This window comes from Leopardus geoffroyi, chromosome A3 (genome assembly GCF_018350155.1).
Source record: "Leopardus geoffroyi isolate Oge1 chromosome A3, O.geoffroyi_Oge1_pat1.0, whole genome shotgun sequence".
NCBI lineage: Eukaryota > Metazoa > Chordata > Mammalia > Carnivora > Felidae > Leopardus > Leopardus geoffroyi.
Genome location: NC_059336.1, coordinates 104,653,195 through 104,669,588, shown reverse-complemented (window position 1 = coordinate 104,669,588; position 16,394 = coordinate 104,653,195). Strand labels below are relative to the sequence as shown.

Genomic DNA, 16,394 nt, shown 5'->3' with positions numbered 1-16,394 from the left:
CAACGAAGTAGGAATTGGACAGAACTTAGAGGAAAGAAGATTGGCTAGGAGTTGATAATTGTCGAAGCTGGCTAATGGGTGTGTAAGACTTCATTTTGCTGTTCTATCTTATTTTTTATGTGAGTGAAATTTTCTATAGGACAAAGTTAATAAAAATCAGAGAACCCAGAGTGTTTGAAATGGCTGCTGTGGTGAGTGGAAAGAGACATAAAAGGCCAACAGGCAGCAGGGAGGACTTGACTGAGTTGGAGACCATGACTTTTTCGTGGCTCACGTGTGTACTCTGCTTTGACTTCTCTCTAGCAGCGGCACCCCGTAGGTCAGGTGTGGCCAGAGAGTTGCCTTGATTCTGGCCTCGGTGGTATGGTGGGGAGAGAAGAGGGGGAGGAAGTTGAGGCTATTTGCAACGTCTGGTGGAAGTGATGGCTTATGGTGTCTTGGCTGAGTGGCAGAGGCTGTGAAGACCTTAGGGGGTCCGAGGGAAAATAAAGAAGGGGTCAGGAGTCTGGTGGTGCTGGGGAGCTCCAAGAACCACCACCTTGTGAGTTGCTGAGTGAGAGAGCTGCAGGGGTAGGAGGATGCAGTCAGGGAGATGGCCGAGTTTTCGGAATTTAGTGGTGGAGCAGTCTGGTGATCATGGAGGACTAGGGTGTGGCCTGGGGAGTGACACCAAAAGATCTGAGATTCCTTCTCACTTAAAAATCAGTGATGGTGCCTGGTTTGAGAAATGCTTTCGTGCACTAATTGTAGAGAGCCGTTTATCTACATGCCTTCTTCTTTTCTCTCCACAGAAACATATGATGATTTTGATACCAGAATACTGGAGGTAGGCGTGCTGCATCACATACCCAGTTGAGCCTTTAGAGAAGTTGGTGTGGGTAGAGCGGGAATAGTGCGAGTGGAACCATGAGGAACAGCCTTTGGTGCGTGATTTTTTTCTGAGACACGGAGCTGGTTCGGATAAGGGCATAACGAAACTTTAATTTCAGTTACTTGATCCTGGCTGTCCTGACTGCTGCCCTCTTTTGGGGGCTACCAGTTGCGGTCTCATAACAAGGCAACTTCAGGGGTACGGTCAAGAACAGAATTTGGAGATTACTATTGAAACCCTCCCTTCTAAAGCCAGCATTAGCAATCTGTCCTGGCACTCACTTCATGGGGCAGGGTAAGAAAGCTTTGAGTTGCTGTGAATGCCCAGCTCTTGACGGGGAAATAATCTTTTGGGCTGTTTGCAGGCCGTTGAAACCGAAGCCTGTGTCAGGGAAATTTCAGTCACTCTTTCCAGGGTGATTGAAAATCACCAAAGTAGTCCACTTCCCTTTGAGCTAGTGCTGCATACTTGGCCAGTGTTAACTATCATTTGGAATAACCATTTATTGATTTTGTGATTGAATATGTATGTATATGTATGTATATGTATGTATGTATGTGTATGTATACATATGAATATGTATATTGTGATGAATATGTATGTATATTATGTATATTATTTCATCAATATCAGTACTTTATGTTTACAAGCATTTTATGTCTTTGGGGCCCAGTTTATATCTTTTGGAAGTTAATCCCTTTGAAGAATTCTTATATGTGGATGATTACCTGTAAGATTGTCCACGGGTGTGGACTTGACCTTTTCCTTTAACCTTACTTTTGGGAAGGGACCTGCCATGTAAGCAGTTTAAGGTAACAGTTTCATAGATCCTGGCCTTTTAAATATGCCAAAACAAAACAAACAAACAAAACACAGATTTTCCTGTAGTTTCTAGTAAGCAGGTATTTCTAAATTTTGTATTATCCAGTGAGCCTGTGAGCCTAAACCTTAGCATAGAGATTCAGTCCTGTGCTCATTCTTTCTGTAGACTGCATTTTCATTTCTAAGATACACATCTTCTTTGTTTTAACATCTCTGATCACCGGGAATATGTCTTATAATAAGTCCGTTACAAATTCTTTCAAAGTTTGGTCAGCAACTTTCTTCCTTTGTGAAATTCACTAAAATAGTGTATATTGAGTTGTATGGTTTCTCTTTTTTTTTTTAATTTTTTTATTGTTTATTATTTTTGAGAGAGAGAGAGAGAGAGACAGAGAGCAAGCAGGGAAGGGGCAGAGGGAGAAGGAGACACAGAATCTGAAGCAGGCTCCAGGCTCTGAGCGCTCAGGACAGAGCCCGACGTGGGGCTCAAACTCACAGATTGTGAGATCACTACCTGAGCTGTAGTCAGCCGCTCAACCAACTGAGCCACCCAGGTGCCCTGAGTTGTATGGTTTCTAATCCGTTCAAAAGTTATCTCCGTTCAGCCTTCTAACAACCTTAGGCAATAGGAAGGGAAAGTTCGATTTTACTACTAGAGAAACTGCAGAGAGAGGTTTCCTTTGGAGAGTTTGCTGTTGCTACTCATGACTTAGAGGGTGTTGTAGCTACTCAGGTGGCGCTGTGTGTGTGTAAGGGGCTCAGTCCAGTTCCCTACTTCAGAATTTCCTTAAGGTGTAATATATATGAAACATTTTGTGTTTTAGGTAAGAAATGTTTTCAACATGACAGCAAAAGAGGGAAGAAAGAGATCAGTCCGTGTCCTGGTCGCTGTGGGGAATGGCAGAGGAGCCGCAGGTGACCGGGGTGTGATGAGCATGGTGCTGGAGGTGGGGGCAGAGGACAGGTGTGGCCTGGGCTCAGCCCTGGAGTCTGCGGGTTCTTGCCGGTGCCCAGCCCCTTTGTACAGATTAAGCCTTTTAAGTGGTTTGGGCTCATAAACCTTGTGGTAAACACATAAAATTCCTTGGAGGGAAAAGGAACAGAAGTTCCTCTATCTGCTTTTTTCTATGAGAACAATGGATATTTTAAAAGGCTTAAGATACTGTTGTCTTATGTATAATGAAAAATTAGGGAGGGAAAGCCACTAAATGTTCAACAGTAGGGGCGTAGTTACGAAAGGAGTATATCCAGGGCGCCTGGGTAACTCAGTTTAAGTGTCTGACTGTTGATTTCAGTTCAGGTCATGACCTCACAGTCCTGAGATTGAGCCCTATAGGCCCTGTGCTGGGCATAGAACCTGCTTAAAATTCTCTCTCTCTCTCTCTCTCTCTCTCTTTCTCTCTCTGTCTTTCTGTCTCTCTCTCCCCCTTTCCCTCTCCCTCCCTCCCTTCTTCTCCCTCTCCCTCTGCCACCCCTCTCCTGTGTGCATGTGAGCACTCTTTCTCTAAAAAAAAAAAAAAAGTATAGCCACACATTGTAATATGCTGTAGCCATTAAAGAATATATTAGAGGGGCGCCTGGGTGGCGCAGTCGGTTAAGCGTCCGACTTCAGCCAGGTCACGATCTCGCTGTCCATGAGTTTGAGCCCCGCGTCAGGCTCTGGGCTGATGGCTCAGAGCCTGGAGCCTGTTTCCGATTCTGTGTCTCCCTCTCTCTCTGCCCCTCCCCTGTTCATGCTCTGTCTCTCTCTGTCCCAAAAATAAATAAACGTTGAAAAAAAAAAAACATTAAAAAAAAAAAAGAATATATTAGAAAATTATTTATAAAATAATGCTAATTAAAAATAAAAAAACTTCATATAAGACTGTATAATACAATCCCAATTTTTCGTTTTGTTTTTTTTAATATAAAGTATGTTTATATGCAAAGACTAGAAGGATATACACTGAAATGGTTAATAATGTTTAATCTGTAGGTTTGCCAGTCATTTAAACTTTCTTCTTTATACTTCTCTGTAAAATTTCTCCAGTGAACATCTGGTTTTGAAATGTATACACGAACGTGTACAGGAGAGAAAATTGGAAAACTGCCTACTGACACTTTTTGTCTTTAAGTTTATTTATTTTGAGAGAGAGACAGTGCGCAAGATGGAAAGGAGCAGAGAGAGAGAGAAAGAGAGAGAGAATGAGAATCCCCAAGCAGGCTCTATGCTGTCAGCGTAGAGCCCCACGCAAGGCTTGGACTCACAAACTGGGAGATCATGATCTGAGCTGAAATCAAGAGTCAGACGCTCAACTGACTGAGAAACCCAGGCGCCCTGCTTTATATTACTTTCTTATATATAATTTAAAAATAAAATACATTCTTCAAAATAAAGAATTAATGGTGATAGCAAATAATGGCGGCATTTCCATTAATTTGTGATAAATTTCATTTTATAGAGTTAAGCATTCACAAACTTAAGAATTGTTGATTTTATTTCCTGGTTAATTGAAATTTGAATTGCATTTGTAAGTTCCAGGGAAGTCATGGTTTTTCTCTATAGCAGTGTATATTTTTCCCCAACCTTTCTGGTTATTTTAATCTATTTTAAAAAATGTTCAAAACCATTTATCTTATTAGTTTAGAGCATGATTAGTTTTTGTTTAAGTATATTTCGTTTTATCTAGAGACTTACAAAAGGTAATGTTATACACCTAACCTTGGATTTCATAGATACTTTCAAATGTAATCTTTCCAAAATGCCCCAAAACAGGCAAATCTCAGTAACCTCATGTTTTATGGTTTGTTTTGGATAGCAGGTTTTCTGTGGGCAAAAGACAAATGAAATGCACGAAATATTGTAGGAACTGAAACTTAAAATGTAGTGAAAGACAGTATGTGCCAAATTTATGCCCCTTATTTTGTCTTTTTTTTTTTTTTAAGGTTTTGCCATTGGGAAAGCCACTGAACGAGCAGATGCTTTCAGAAAAGTATGTACATTTTTCTTTTGTTGATACTAAAAGTTCGGTGTGCTAGGTACCATTAGAACCACACACACACAAAATAATAAAAATAAGAACCCTCCCCGGAGGCTTACTGTCAATAGTTACTTAACTCATACATACATAGCCTAAGCAGTACCTGTTTTCTTTTGCATCATTTTTAGCAGACTTGTGATTGCTTCGCAAAAGTATGAGACAGCTGGGAAGGCTTGAACTCTGACAGAATGTTCGAAGATACTAAGGAATTACTGTTAATGTTTTTTAGATATGATAGTGATACTGTGGTTATAAGTTTTTTTTGTTTTGTTTTGTTTTGTTTTTTAATTTTTTTAACGTTTATTTATTTTTGAGACAGAGAGAGACAGAGCATGAACGGGGGAGGGTCAGAGAGAGGGAGACACAGAATCCGAAACAGGCTCCAGGCCCTGAGCTGTCAGCACAGAGCCCGACGCGGGGCTCGAACCCACGGACCGTGAGATCATGACCTGAGCCGAAGTCGGCTGCTTAACCGACTGAGCCACCCAGGCGCCCCATAAGTTTTTTAAATTAAGTCTTTTTATAAGTATATAATGAAATGTTTAAGTTGGAAATTTTCGGTAATAAAATATTTTCTGCAAGCTATTTTTTAACGTCTCCAAGAAAATGTAAATTCCAATAGTAGATTTAAGAATAGTGTTTTCCTTCTTTCTTTCAGGCAAAGAACAGAGCAGTACAATATTTACACTATGTAGAACGGTACGAAGACCATACAAGTGAGTGTTAATCATTTGCAGGATTACACTTGTTTCATTATATGTGACAATATATCTCTAAGGCCATCTTCGCGTTTCTCTGCTTGTTACCATGTTCTGGAACAAATAATTATATAAAATGCATAAACAAATTGTCTTCCCTAGCGATGAGTGAAATCAGAATCTTGTCACTCATCCTTGGCCAATGTGTGCTGGCTGCTTTGGTAGCATTAGTTCTGTGGTGGCATTTGCAAGGGCATTAAAGCTACACACCTAATCCTTATGCTTATGTTTTTATCCTCCAGTATTCCACGATATTTCTTTAACATTTAAAAGGACGCATATCAAGATGAAGAAAAAACCCAGAGGTAACCGAAAACACTCTTATAATTTGTTAAAGATAAAGCAGAGTAATTATCACAATTCCATCCTGTCCTGTATTTTTGATCAGTTGTATTGAACTCATTTTGAAAATATCAAAATGGAAAGGCCTGAGTTTGATTTAAGAAGGCCGAGGCTCCCAGGGAAATAAAATGTAGTCAGCACACTCAGGCTCCTGTGAACACAAGCGTGTACCAGGGGTAATTCTAGGTGGGAAGAGCATACTCTGAATAGGAAATAGTAACGGAATGAATCATTGGGTTTGGATAAGTGCGAGCATTCATTTCTCCTTGAGAATTCATCGATATTGTTAGATGGCCTACTTACAGCTTCTTCAGTTCCAGTCATTTATTCACATCGTCAAATATTGATTGAACATCATCTGTGAGCTGGGTGCTATGCTAAGCTCTGGAAGCAGAGGTAGACTTTCTTCCTGTTGCAAGCAAGGAGGCAGAGTTCAGGGTCACAGAGCTGTGGCAGTCATGCCCAGTGGACTTTGGGTATAGAATTCTTGAGCACTTTGATTTTGTTTAGCTATGGTTCTACAGTAAAAATGATACTCTTGGTATATCTTTATTTTGTTTTCTTTTATTAAAAATTTTTTTTTAACATTTATTTATTTTTGAGGGAGAGAGAGAGCATGAGCAGGGGAGGGGCAGAGAGAGAGAGGGACACAGAATCCGAAGTAGGCTTCAGGCTCTGAGCTGTGAGCACAGAGCCTGATGCGGGGCTTGAACTCACAAACCATGAGATCATGACCTGAGCCAAAGTTGGACACTTACCTGACTGAGCCACCCAGGCACCTCTATCTTTATTTATTTATTATTTTTACAGTTTATTTATTTATTTATTTTGAGAGAGAGAGAGAACAAGTAGGAGAGGGGCAGAGAGAGGGAGAGACAGAATCCCAAGCAGGCTTTGCGCCATCAGCCCAGACCTTGATTCGGGGCTCGAACTCAGAGACTGTGAGATCATGACCTGAGTTGAGATCAAGAGTCAGATGCTTAACCGACTGAGCCACCCAGGTGCGTGCCCCTCTAGGCATATCTTTAAAAGTTTGGATCAAGGGCGTCTGGGTGGCTCGGTCGGTTGAGTGACCCACTTCAGCTCAGGTCATGATCTCGCGGTCCGTGAGTTCGTGCCCCGCCTTGGGCTCTGTGCTGACAGCTCAGAGCCTAGAGCCTGCATCGGATTCTGTGTCTCCCTCTCTCTCTGCCCCTTCCCCACTCATGCTCTGTCTCTCTCTGTCTCAGAAATAAACATTAAAAAAAAAAAAAATTAAAAAAAAAGTTTGGATCAGAAAAAGAATAAGACACCTAAATTTTTCATGTCAAAGCTAGGACGTGGAAATCAATCAGGAGGAAAAAACATCAAATTCGGTACTAATTGTGCACCAAGAGAACCTGCCTATTTTTAAGTGAACTTACCTTCTGCTTTAAAATCACAGTCATTCATATGCCTAATAAAAACCTTTATTTATTATTAGAAAGAGTATTAAATTGAACACTTAGATGTCAAGCTTATACTTGCACTATTCCTATGATAGCTACTACCCTGAGTGGCTATTGAGCACTTGAAATGTGGCTACTGAGATCTGTGAAGTACAAAGGCGTAGTATGAAAAAAAAAAAGAATGTAAAATATCTCAAAATTATTGTATTGATTACATGTTGAAATGATAGTGTTTTGGATATATTAGGTTAATACAATATATTACTAAAAATAATTTTACCTTTTTTTTTGAAATGTATCTGTGAGAAAATTTGAAATTCCATGTATGGCTTGCATGTATGGCTTATGTCCTATTTCTGTTGAACAGCGTTGGTTTAGATACATTTATATCCAAATGATTTTTGAAAGATAGCTACAGTTTTCATTAATTGCCGAAGTTACCTTTTTTATCTTCCCTGCCTCCTTAAGCTGTATCTTTCAGGTTTCTGTCTAGTTGAACACATTCCCTGTGCATTGAGGTTAAATATTCTGATTTTGAAGCTGAAACAGTGTGATACATTATAGACAGCATTTCCTGTACTATGTTCCTGTGCATCACTATTTCTATGAGCAGATACTAATAAGTGTGAACTCCAGAACGAGTGTCATGTGGGAAAACGATAAAGGAAAGTAAAAAAAAAAAAAAAAAATGTTTGTACATCTTTGTGATTGTCACAGTCTTTTTTTTTTTTTTAATTTTTTTTATTTTTTCAACGTTTATTTATTTTTGAGACAGAGAGAGACAGAGCATGGACGGGGGAGGGGCAGAGAGAGAGGGAGACACAGAATCGGAAACAGGCTCCAGGCTCTGAGCCGTCCGCCCAGAGCCTGACGCGGGGCTCGAACTCACAGACCGCAAGATCATGACCCGAGCCGAAGTTGGCCACTTAACCAACTGAGTCACCCAGGCACCCCTGATTGTCACAGTCTTTAATGCACTACTGTGCAATGTGAATCCCCCAGAGGGGGATAGAGAATGTAGCGTTTTCAAACTTATTTAGTTATGGGACACTTCTTCCTTGGCTGCAGCATGGTGTCTGATTCCTCACACAGCACTGCTAAACATTTCCTATCTTGCATCCGTGTTCATCAGGGAAATGGGTCTATAGTTCTCCTTTTTAGCGGGATTTCTATCTGGTTTTGGAATCAAGGTAATGCTGGCCTCATAGAAAGAGTCTGGAAGTTTTCCTTCCATTTCTATTTTTTGGAACAGCTTCAAGAGAGTAGGTGTTAACTCTTCCTGAAATGTTTGGTAGAATTCCCCTGGAAAGCCATCTGGCCCTGGACTCTTGTATTTGGGAGATTTTTGATTACTAATTAGATTTTTTTACTGGTTATGGGTCTGTTCAAATTTTCTATTTCTTCCTGTTTCAGCTTTGGTAGTGTATATGTTTCTAGGAATTTGTCCATTTCTTCCAGATTGCCCATTTTATTGGTATATAATTGCTCATAATATTCTCTTATTATTGTTTTTATTTCTGCTGTGTTGTGATCTCTCCTCTTTCATTCTTGATTTTATTTATTTGGGTCCTTTCCTTTTTCTTTTTGATCCAACTGTCTAGTGGTTTATCAATTTTGTTAATTCTTCCAAAGAACCAGCTTCTGGTTTCATTGATTTCTGCTGTTTTTTTGGTTTCGATAGCATTAATTTCTGCTCCAATCTTTATTATTTCCTGTCTTCTTCTGGTAAGCATTTCCTATCTTAACACACACACACACACACACACACACACACTTTCATTAAACAAGGAGTTTTTGACACAGTGTGTACCTGAAAGACTTCACAGTCAAAGTACATCCAAATAATTCCCATGGGACTGTGACCACTATTATCTGGGTATTTGTATATGTACACAACTGGCTCCCATTTGGGGAGGGCCGTGTATGGTCCAGGTGCTGTGCGGTATTCACACCTTCCCTTGGGAGCTCGCCATCAGCTCTGCCACGTAGGTGTGGAGGGCAAGGGAGGTTCTGGCCTAGGATCATTCAGTGAGCGGTCGCAGGTTAGAGTCTGCCTTCTAGGCCCTTCCAAGGATCTGCCTTGCATGGGCACCAGTCTGCAGGTGTGTGTGCATCTATACACATCTACGCGTGCATACATTTGTTCACACGTGGACGCATGTTCTATGTGTATAACTCCACGCATGGAAGAATAGACCACCCCATTGTTGCCTGTCTTAGCTACCCTCTGAGGTCCCCGGTTCTTATGTGATCTGCCATAGCTATGGGGTCCACTTTAATTGGCTCTTTCAAGTAGAAGGGATGGAACGTTAGTTGCTTGTATCCGAATGTAGTTTTTACACACATCTATTGAATTACCATTGAAAATTGGAAATTAGAGGGGCGCCTGGGTGGCTCAGTAGGTTGAGCATTCGACTTCAGCTCAGGTCATGATCTCGTGGTTCATGAGTTCAAGCCCTGCAAAGGCTCTGTGCTGACAGCTCAGCCTGGAGCCTGCTTCAGATTCTGTGTCCTTCTCTATCTACCCCTCTCCTGCTCATGCTCTGTCTGTCTTTCTCTCTCTCAAAAATAAACATTAAAAAAAATTGGAAATTAGAAAGACAGTAACATGTAATATCTAGAGTAGATCCTCTGCCTTAAAGCAGGGAGGCATGTGCTAAGTTTGATGTCTGGCTAATCAAAATGAGTCTAAATTTGGGGTGTCTTTCTCTCACTGCCGCCTGCATTTGCTGGCTATTGATTTAGGGTCTGGGGATACAGTAGAAACAAACAATATCCTAGCCTTCACAGAGCCCACATTCTAGTGAGGGGAAGCATCAGATAAACAAGTTCCACTAAGTGCCTGAAAGCAGCAATTAAGATGCTGTGTTTTGTGGGGAGCCGGGGAAAGGGTGCATTACCAAAGCCAAGAGAGGAGTTCTTCCTGGAAGAGGAAATAGGTATCTCTGCTCGGTGCAAATGAGCAATTGAGGAGGGGGAGAATAGACATGTCCCTCTGCCCTTAGCCAACATGGGCGTGGGGGGGCCTAGAACTTTCACACATTTCTGTTAATCTTTATAATATTCCTGTTTTTTTGCCTACATGTTTAAGAAATTTATATGTATTGTTTTTTTAGTCTTTATAACATCTCATTTAAATCAGTGTCGTTATGGAAATTAAGGAAGCTGTCCAGGGAAGCGATGAAGCCATAATATGAATCAGGGCCTCCTAAGCCCAGAGCCCAAAGCTGTGTGAAGGCCAGCAGGGTGACTGCGTTTTTCCTTTTCTAGGCTACGGCCTCCGCTGCCATCGGGCCATCATCACCATCTGCCGGCTCATTGGCATTAAAGACATGTATGCCAAGGTCTCTGGGTCCGTCAACATGCTCAACCTCACACGAGGCCTCTTCCGTGGGCTCTCCCACCAGGTAACCCTTCCCTAGGCTCTGAAACAGAAGTCCTAGTTTGTTTTTCAATTGTGTGCATTTAGGCCATGATGGCCTGGGGCCACCAGGGGACTTGGGCATTCTTTGTTGCCTGTGGCTGCATCAGTTTAAAGTTAATCCAACTGGAGAATTAGTTCATGAAAATTACCCTTGAAAAATACTTCAGGGGTATTTTGAAGTTTCAAAATTTAGTATTTTTCAAAGCCAATAATTATAATCTGTTTTTTTACGAAAAGAATTTATGCTTGTTCTATAGCTCTAACAATATAGACATGTAAAGTAAAAACAGGAAGGCTGTTTCCTAATTTAGTTCTTTCAATTGGGACTAGAGTGAAGCCTCTAGGGTACCTCTCCACTCTAGAGTGCTGTCTTCAGTAGAAGCACAGGCGGTTTTCAAGTTACCTGCGTAGGTCGTTTAGACAGACACCTGCGTTAGTAGGAACCATGAATGTTAATATGCCAAGTTCTTTCTCTGCAGAGCTGAAAGCCCTGGGCCGCTACCCAGCCTGCCCACTCAGCCTGGGCTAGGCTTGCAATCACTCTACTCCCCAGTGAAGAGGCCCCTCCTCCTAGGTTGCCCTCTTACCTGCTCCAAGGGATGGCGTGTTCTTGAAGGGATGGACCTTAGCGGAGGGGAAGGGTCCTTAGCTAAGGGTAGACCTTAGCGGAGCTGGATGAGCAGAAAACTGGATGAGCTGGTTCCAGAAAACTGGAGAACCTGGATGAGCCAGGTTCAAGAGACTCCACTTGCTGAGCTATTAAGGACTTTGACAGGCTTCCTGACACTTAAAAGTGTGATGGCCAGGGGTGCCTAGGTGGCTCAGTCAGTTAAGCGTCTGACGTCGGCTCAATTCATGATCTCATGGCTCGTGAATTTGAGCCCCATGTCGGGCTCTGTGCTGACAGCTCAGAGCCTGGAACCTGCTTTGGATTCTCTTGTCTTCCTCTCTCTCTGCCCCTCCCCCGTTCGCTCTCAGTCTCTCTCTCAAAAATAAATGAACATTAAAAAAAAAAAAAAAGAAAGTCTGATGGCTAGGTTTAAATAAAGTGGTCCCTGGACTAATTATACATGCTCTGTTTAAAATAGGAAAGTTAATTAGAAGAAAAAGCTTTAGAGGTGCCTGGGTGGTTCAGTCAGTTGAGCATCCAACTCTTGACTTCAGCTTAGGTCATGATCCCAGGGTGTGGGATCAAGCCCTGTGCTCTGCACTGAGCGTGGAGCCTGCTTGGGATTCTCTCTCTCTCTCTCTCTCTCTCTCTCTCTCTCTCTCTCCCTCCCTCCCTCCCTCACCTCTCTCCTTCCCCCTCCCCCTTTCCTTCTCCCTCTCCCTCCTTCCTTCTGCCCCTCTTTCCCCACTCTCACTCTCTCTTTGAAATAAATAAAATGAAAAAAAAAGTTTTAGGTGAAGAGATCCTTTTTGAACAGGTGTGTTTGTGTGTGTGTGTGTGTGTGTGTGTGTGTGTGTTGTTACTGTCTAAAATATGCTTCAAAAACACTTCTAGGAGGGTCTGGGTGGCTCAGATGGTTAAGTATCTGACTTCAGCTCAGGTCATGATCTTGGGTTTTGTGTGTTCGAGCCCTGTGTTGGGCTCTGTGCTGACAGCTCAGAGCCTGGAGCCTGCTTCAGATCCTCTGTCTGCTTCTCTCTCTGCCCCTCTCCTGCTCGAGTTGTGTCTCTCTCTCTCTCTCTCTCTCTCTCAAAAATGAATAAACATTAAAAAAAATTAAAAAATAAAAAGCACTTTTAAATTCAAACTGTTAGACGTTTAATTTTTTGATGTAGCTACGGTATTGGTTTTAGATAGGTCATATTTATGATCAAGTAGACTTGTTCTTTTATGTAATATTTTTGTTTTAAGTTAGTACTTTGGATTTTCTGATATGATTACCAGGTATCATCTCTTCTAAGATGCTGTCAACTGTAAAATGTTGCATTATTTAATGTGCTATTCAAAAAGAAAAAGAATGTCACCAATTTAAGCAACATGCCATTGATTATAAGATCTACCAATTTAAATTATTTTGTTTTTATGAAGCAGCTCATCTTTTTTCTAATTTCAAACTTCTGTAGGATTAGAGAGAATAGTACAAGATGGCCATAAAGTCTGGAAACAGGATATTGGCATATCAGGTATTTTAATGCACTACCAATAAACTAACTGTATTTCCTTTTTCCAGACTTCTGTGGCTACTGTCCATGATGAGTCCCCTTGGCCCTCTTACCCAATGTCAGCAGTGAATAGCTCATGGCCAATCTTTGTGTCTCAGTACCACCCCCATGCAGCCCAGTCATTTTGAACCAGGCCTCAGACATCACTTTATGTCATTTGTAAATATTTCAGTATGTATTTCTTTTTTTTAAATTTTTTCCCTTCAACGTTTATTCACCTTTGGGACAGAGAGAGACAGAGCATGAACGGGGGAGGGGCAGAGAGAGAGGGAGACACAGAATCAGAAACAGGCTCCAGGCCCTGAGCCATCAGCCCAGAGCCCGACGCGGGGCTCGAACTCCCGGGCCGCGAGATCGTGACCTGGCTGAAGTCGGACGCTTAACCGACTGCGCCACCCAGGCGCCCCTCAGTATGTATTTCTAAAAGATAAGGATTAAAAAGTACCCGTTGGTACTATTATACCTAACAAGTAACAGTACCACAGTATCTCGAGTTACCTAGGTAGTGTTCATAGAAATGTATCCATTTGTATATTAAAAAGAAGTTTGTTACATCATTTGTTTTCCTGAAAAGGTCTGTAGATTGTAAATTCTTGCCATGTTTTTTAAATCACTTCTAATCTGTAGGTTTCCCTCTTCTTTTTTTCCTCTGTGTGTGTGTGTGTGTGTATTTGTTTTTATTTATATTATATTATATTATATTATATTATATCATATCATATTATATTTTTTAGGAAACTGGGTTGTTTGTCTTGTAGCTTCCCAGTCTGGTGCTGACTAAATACCTGTGGTCCTCAGTGCAGGTCTCACCCTGCACGTCCTGTAAAACATTAGCTAGAGCTAGGGGCTTGATGAGATTCAAGTTCAATTTTGGGCACAGCGTGACACATGATTGGGAGGGTTTGGAAGGCAAGAGACCAGAGGCCAACGCCCTTCCTCCAGTCCAGTTGGGAGCGGGGAGATGATGCCATCCACCCCAAGTCACTGTGGTGTAGCCACAAAACACATTACCCGGAATCGACTTTGAAATGGTAAGTCCCCCAAGTGGTACGTGGGAAGTTCCCGATCTTTAAGTTACAGATGTATCTCATAGACCTAACGTGGCCTTCTCCATTTGGTCTTGCCCAGGAAACCCACCAACAACTGGCTGATAAGAAGAGTCTCCATGTTGTGGAATTCCGGGAGGAATGTGGCCCTCTACCCATCGTGGTGGCCTCCCCCACGGGGGCCTTGAGAAAGGATCCGGAGCCGGAAGATGACGTTCCAGACATCCGACTGGACTGGGAAGAAGTGAGGGCGGCGCAGGGAATGAAGCGCTCGGTGTGGTCAAATTTAAAGAGAGGTGCTACGTGAGCTTCCCTCTGGCCTTGCACGGTTGCCACGTCTGGTACTGCCTGGCACCGAGAAGAGACTCAGCCCTTCACATTTTGGAATCTCACTTTCTTTTTAAAGGAAAGGTCAACCTTCTTTATTTACAAATAATAAAGAGCTACAACTTTAATTTATTGAGCACGTGGTATATACCAGTCACTGTGAGAGGAGCCACGCGTACATATTTTAGTTCAAGACTGCCTTAAATATTCATTTCAACTAGCAAAAGCAGGGGTACCTCGGTGGCTCAGTTGGTTAAGTTTCCCACTTTGGCTCAGGTCGTGATCTCGCGGTCCGTGAGTTCGAGCCCCGCGTCGGGCTCTGTGCTGACAGCTCAGAGCCTGGAGCCTGTTTCAGATTCTGTGTCTCCCTCTCTCTCTGCCCCTCCCCTGTTTATGCTCTGTCTCTCCCTGTCTCAAAAATAAATAAAAATGTTAAAAATAAAATAAAATAAAATAAACTAGCAAAAGCAAATGGACTAGGAAGACAGGGCTTATAGCCTGACCTAAGCAAAAATAATATGCCAAATAATAATTGCTATAATAATTAAAGCTAATATATATTAACTTTGATTTGTCCAAAATGAGTGTTATTAACTTCATTTGCAGTTAAGTACTTGACTAGAGTCACACAGCTAGAAAGTAGAGGAACATGGACAAACCCTGTTCTTTTTGACTCTAGAAATCCTCTTTTTAAACCTTTTTGTATGGCTGTTTTAGCAGTCGCTGTATCGGTGTTACACTGTGCGAATGCCACTCCTCACCAGTCTGCTGGTGTTGACATTTAATCACTTGCAAGTGTAGAAACTTTCAATCCCTTACCTTCCCCTGTTTCTGTAATTGTGTTTAAATTTACTCCACCTACGTTTAGAACCATAGTATTCTATTTTCTGCTTTAACCATCAAACGTAATATGGAAAACTCAAGAAGAAAAAAAAAAGCCTATTGTATACCCATGTTTTAAAATTTTATTATTTGTTTAAAGTAAACTCTGTCCCCAACGTGGGGCTCCGGCTCATGAACCCAAGATCAAGAGTTCCATGCTCTATTGACTTAAGCCAGCCAGGAGACCCTTCCCAAATTTTTATTCTTTCAGTTGTTTCTTCTTCTTTTTTTATTTTTTATTTTAGACACAGAGAAAGCATGAACAGGGGAAGTGGGGGGAGAGAGAGAGAGAGAAAGAAAGAATCTCAAGCAGGTTCCATGCTCAACACTCAGCACGGAGCCTGGGTGGGGTGGACTCTACCCCAGGACCCTGGGATCATGACCTGCCCTGCAATCCAGAGTTGGGCGCTTAAACAATTGAGCCACACCCAGGCGCTCCTCGATTGTTTTTTTTCTTCTTTCCTGAAATTCCAAGAGTCTTTCTGTTACCACTCTGAGGAGGGCAACACCCAGTTCTCCTGTGAATCCCCTTTACTGCCATAGTCACAACACTTCTGACGCCAGACGTGGGGTTTTCCTTCCCCAGGCAATTCAGGTGTCCTGCAATTTAACACGATCCTGATACGCTTTACCCGAAGATGGGGTCAGAGCTCACAGGTTAGGGGCTCAGGCCCACAAGGCTGCCCTCACCCTACTTTAGATGCCAGTTGCAAGTCGGGTTGTCACCTGTGTTTCTGAGTGATCAGCTCTAAGTCAAGTTCCTACGATACTGTCACTGAGTGATTAATTTGCTCGAGCGGCTCACAGAACTCAGGAAAAGTTTCCTTACTGTTTACCAGTTTATTGTAAAAGGATATGATAACTGGTGCAGCCACTCTGGAAAACGGTGTGGAGGTTCCACAAAAAGTTAAAATAGAACTACCCTACGACCCAGCAATTGCACTAGTAGGTATTTATCTAAAGGATACAGGTGTGCTGTTTCGAAGGGGCACATGCACCCCAATGTTTATAGCAGCGCTATCGACAATAACCAAAGTATGGAAAGAGCCCAAATGTCTATCGATGGATGAATGGACAAAGAAGATGTGGTATATATATACAATGGAGGATTACTTGGCCTTCAAAAAGAATGAAATCTTGGGGCGCCTGGGTGGCTCAGTCGGTTGAGCGTCCGACTTCGGCTCAGGTCACGATCTCGCGGTCCGTGAGTTCGAGCCCCGCGTCGGGCTCTGGGCTGATGGCTCAGAGCCTGGAGCCTGCTTCCGATTCTGTGTCTCCCTCTCTCTCTGCCCCTCCCCCGTTC

The 16,394-nt window shown here is 42.2% G+C and overlaps 1 protein-coding gene across 2 annotated transcripts in view; it reads left to right on the top strand.

Annotated features, from left to right (window-relative positions):
- MRPS5 (mitochondrial ribosomal protein S5) overlaps positions 1 to 14,334 on the top strand; it is a 29,615-nt gene extending 15,281 nt beyond the window's left edge. For both annotated transcript variants that reach the window (XM_045446937.1, XM_045446938.1), the window contains 7 exons: positions 792 to 826; positions 2,518 to 2,608; positions 4,619 to 4,665; positions 5,372 to 5,429; positions 5,714 to 5,776; positions 10,511 to 10,647; positions 13,965 to 14,334. In XM_045446937.1, the coding sequence (XP_045302893.1) occupies positions 792 to 826; positions 2,518 to 2,608; positions 4,619 to 4,665; positions 5,372 to 5,429; positions 5,714 to 5,776; positions 10,511 to 10,647; positions 13,965 to 14,189 (656 nt within the window). In that variant the 3' untranslated portion in view covers positions 14,190 to 14,334. The remainder of the gene's footprint in view (positions 1 to 791; positions 827 to 2,517; positions 2,609 to 4,618; positions 4,666 to 5,371; positions 5,430 to 5,713; positions 5,777 to 10,510; positions 10,648 to 13,964) is intronic.
- The last annotated feature ends 2,060 nt before the right edge of the window (positions 14,335 to 16,394 follow it).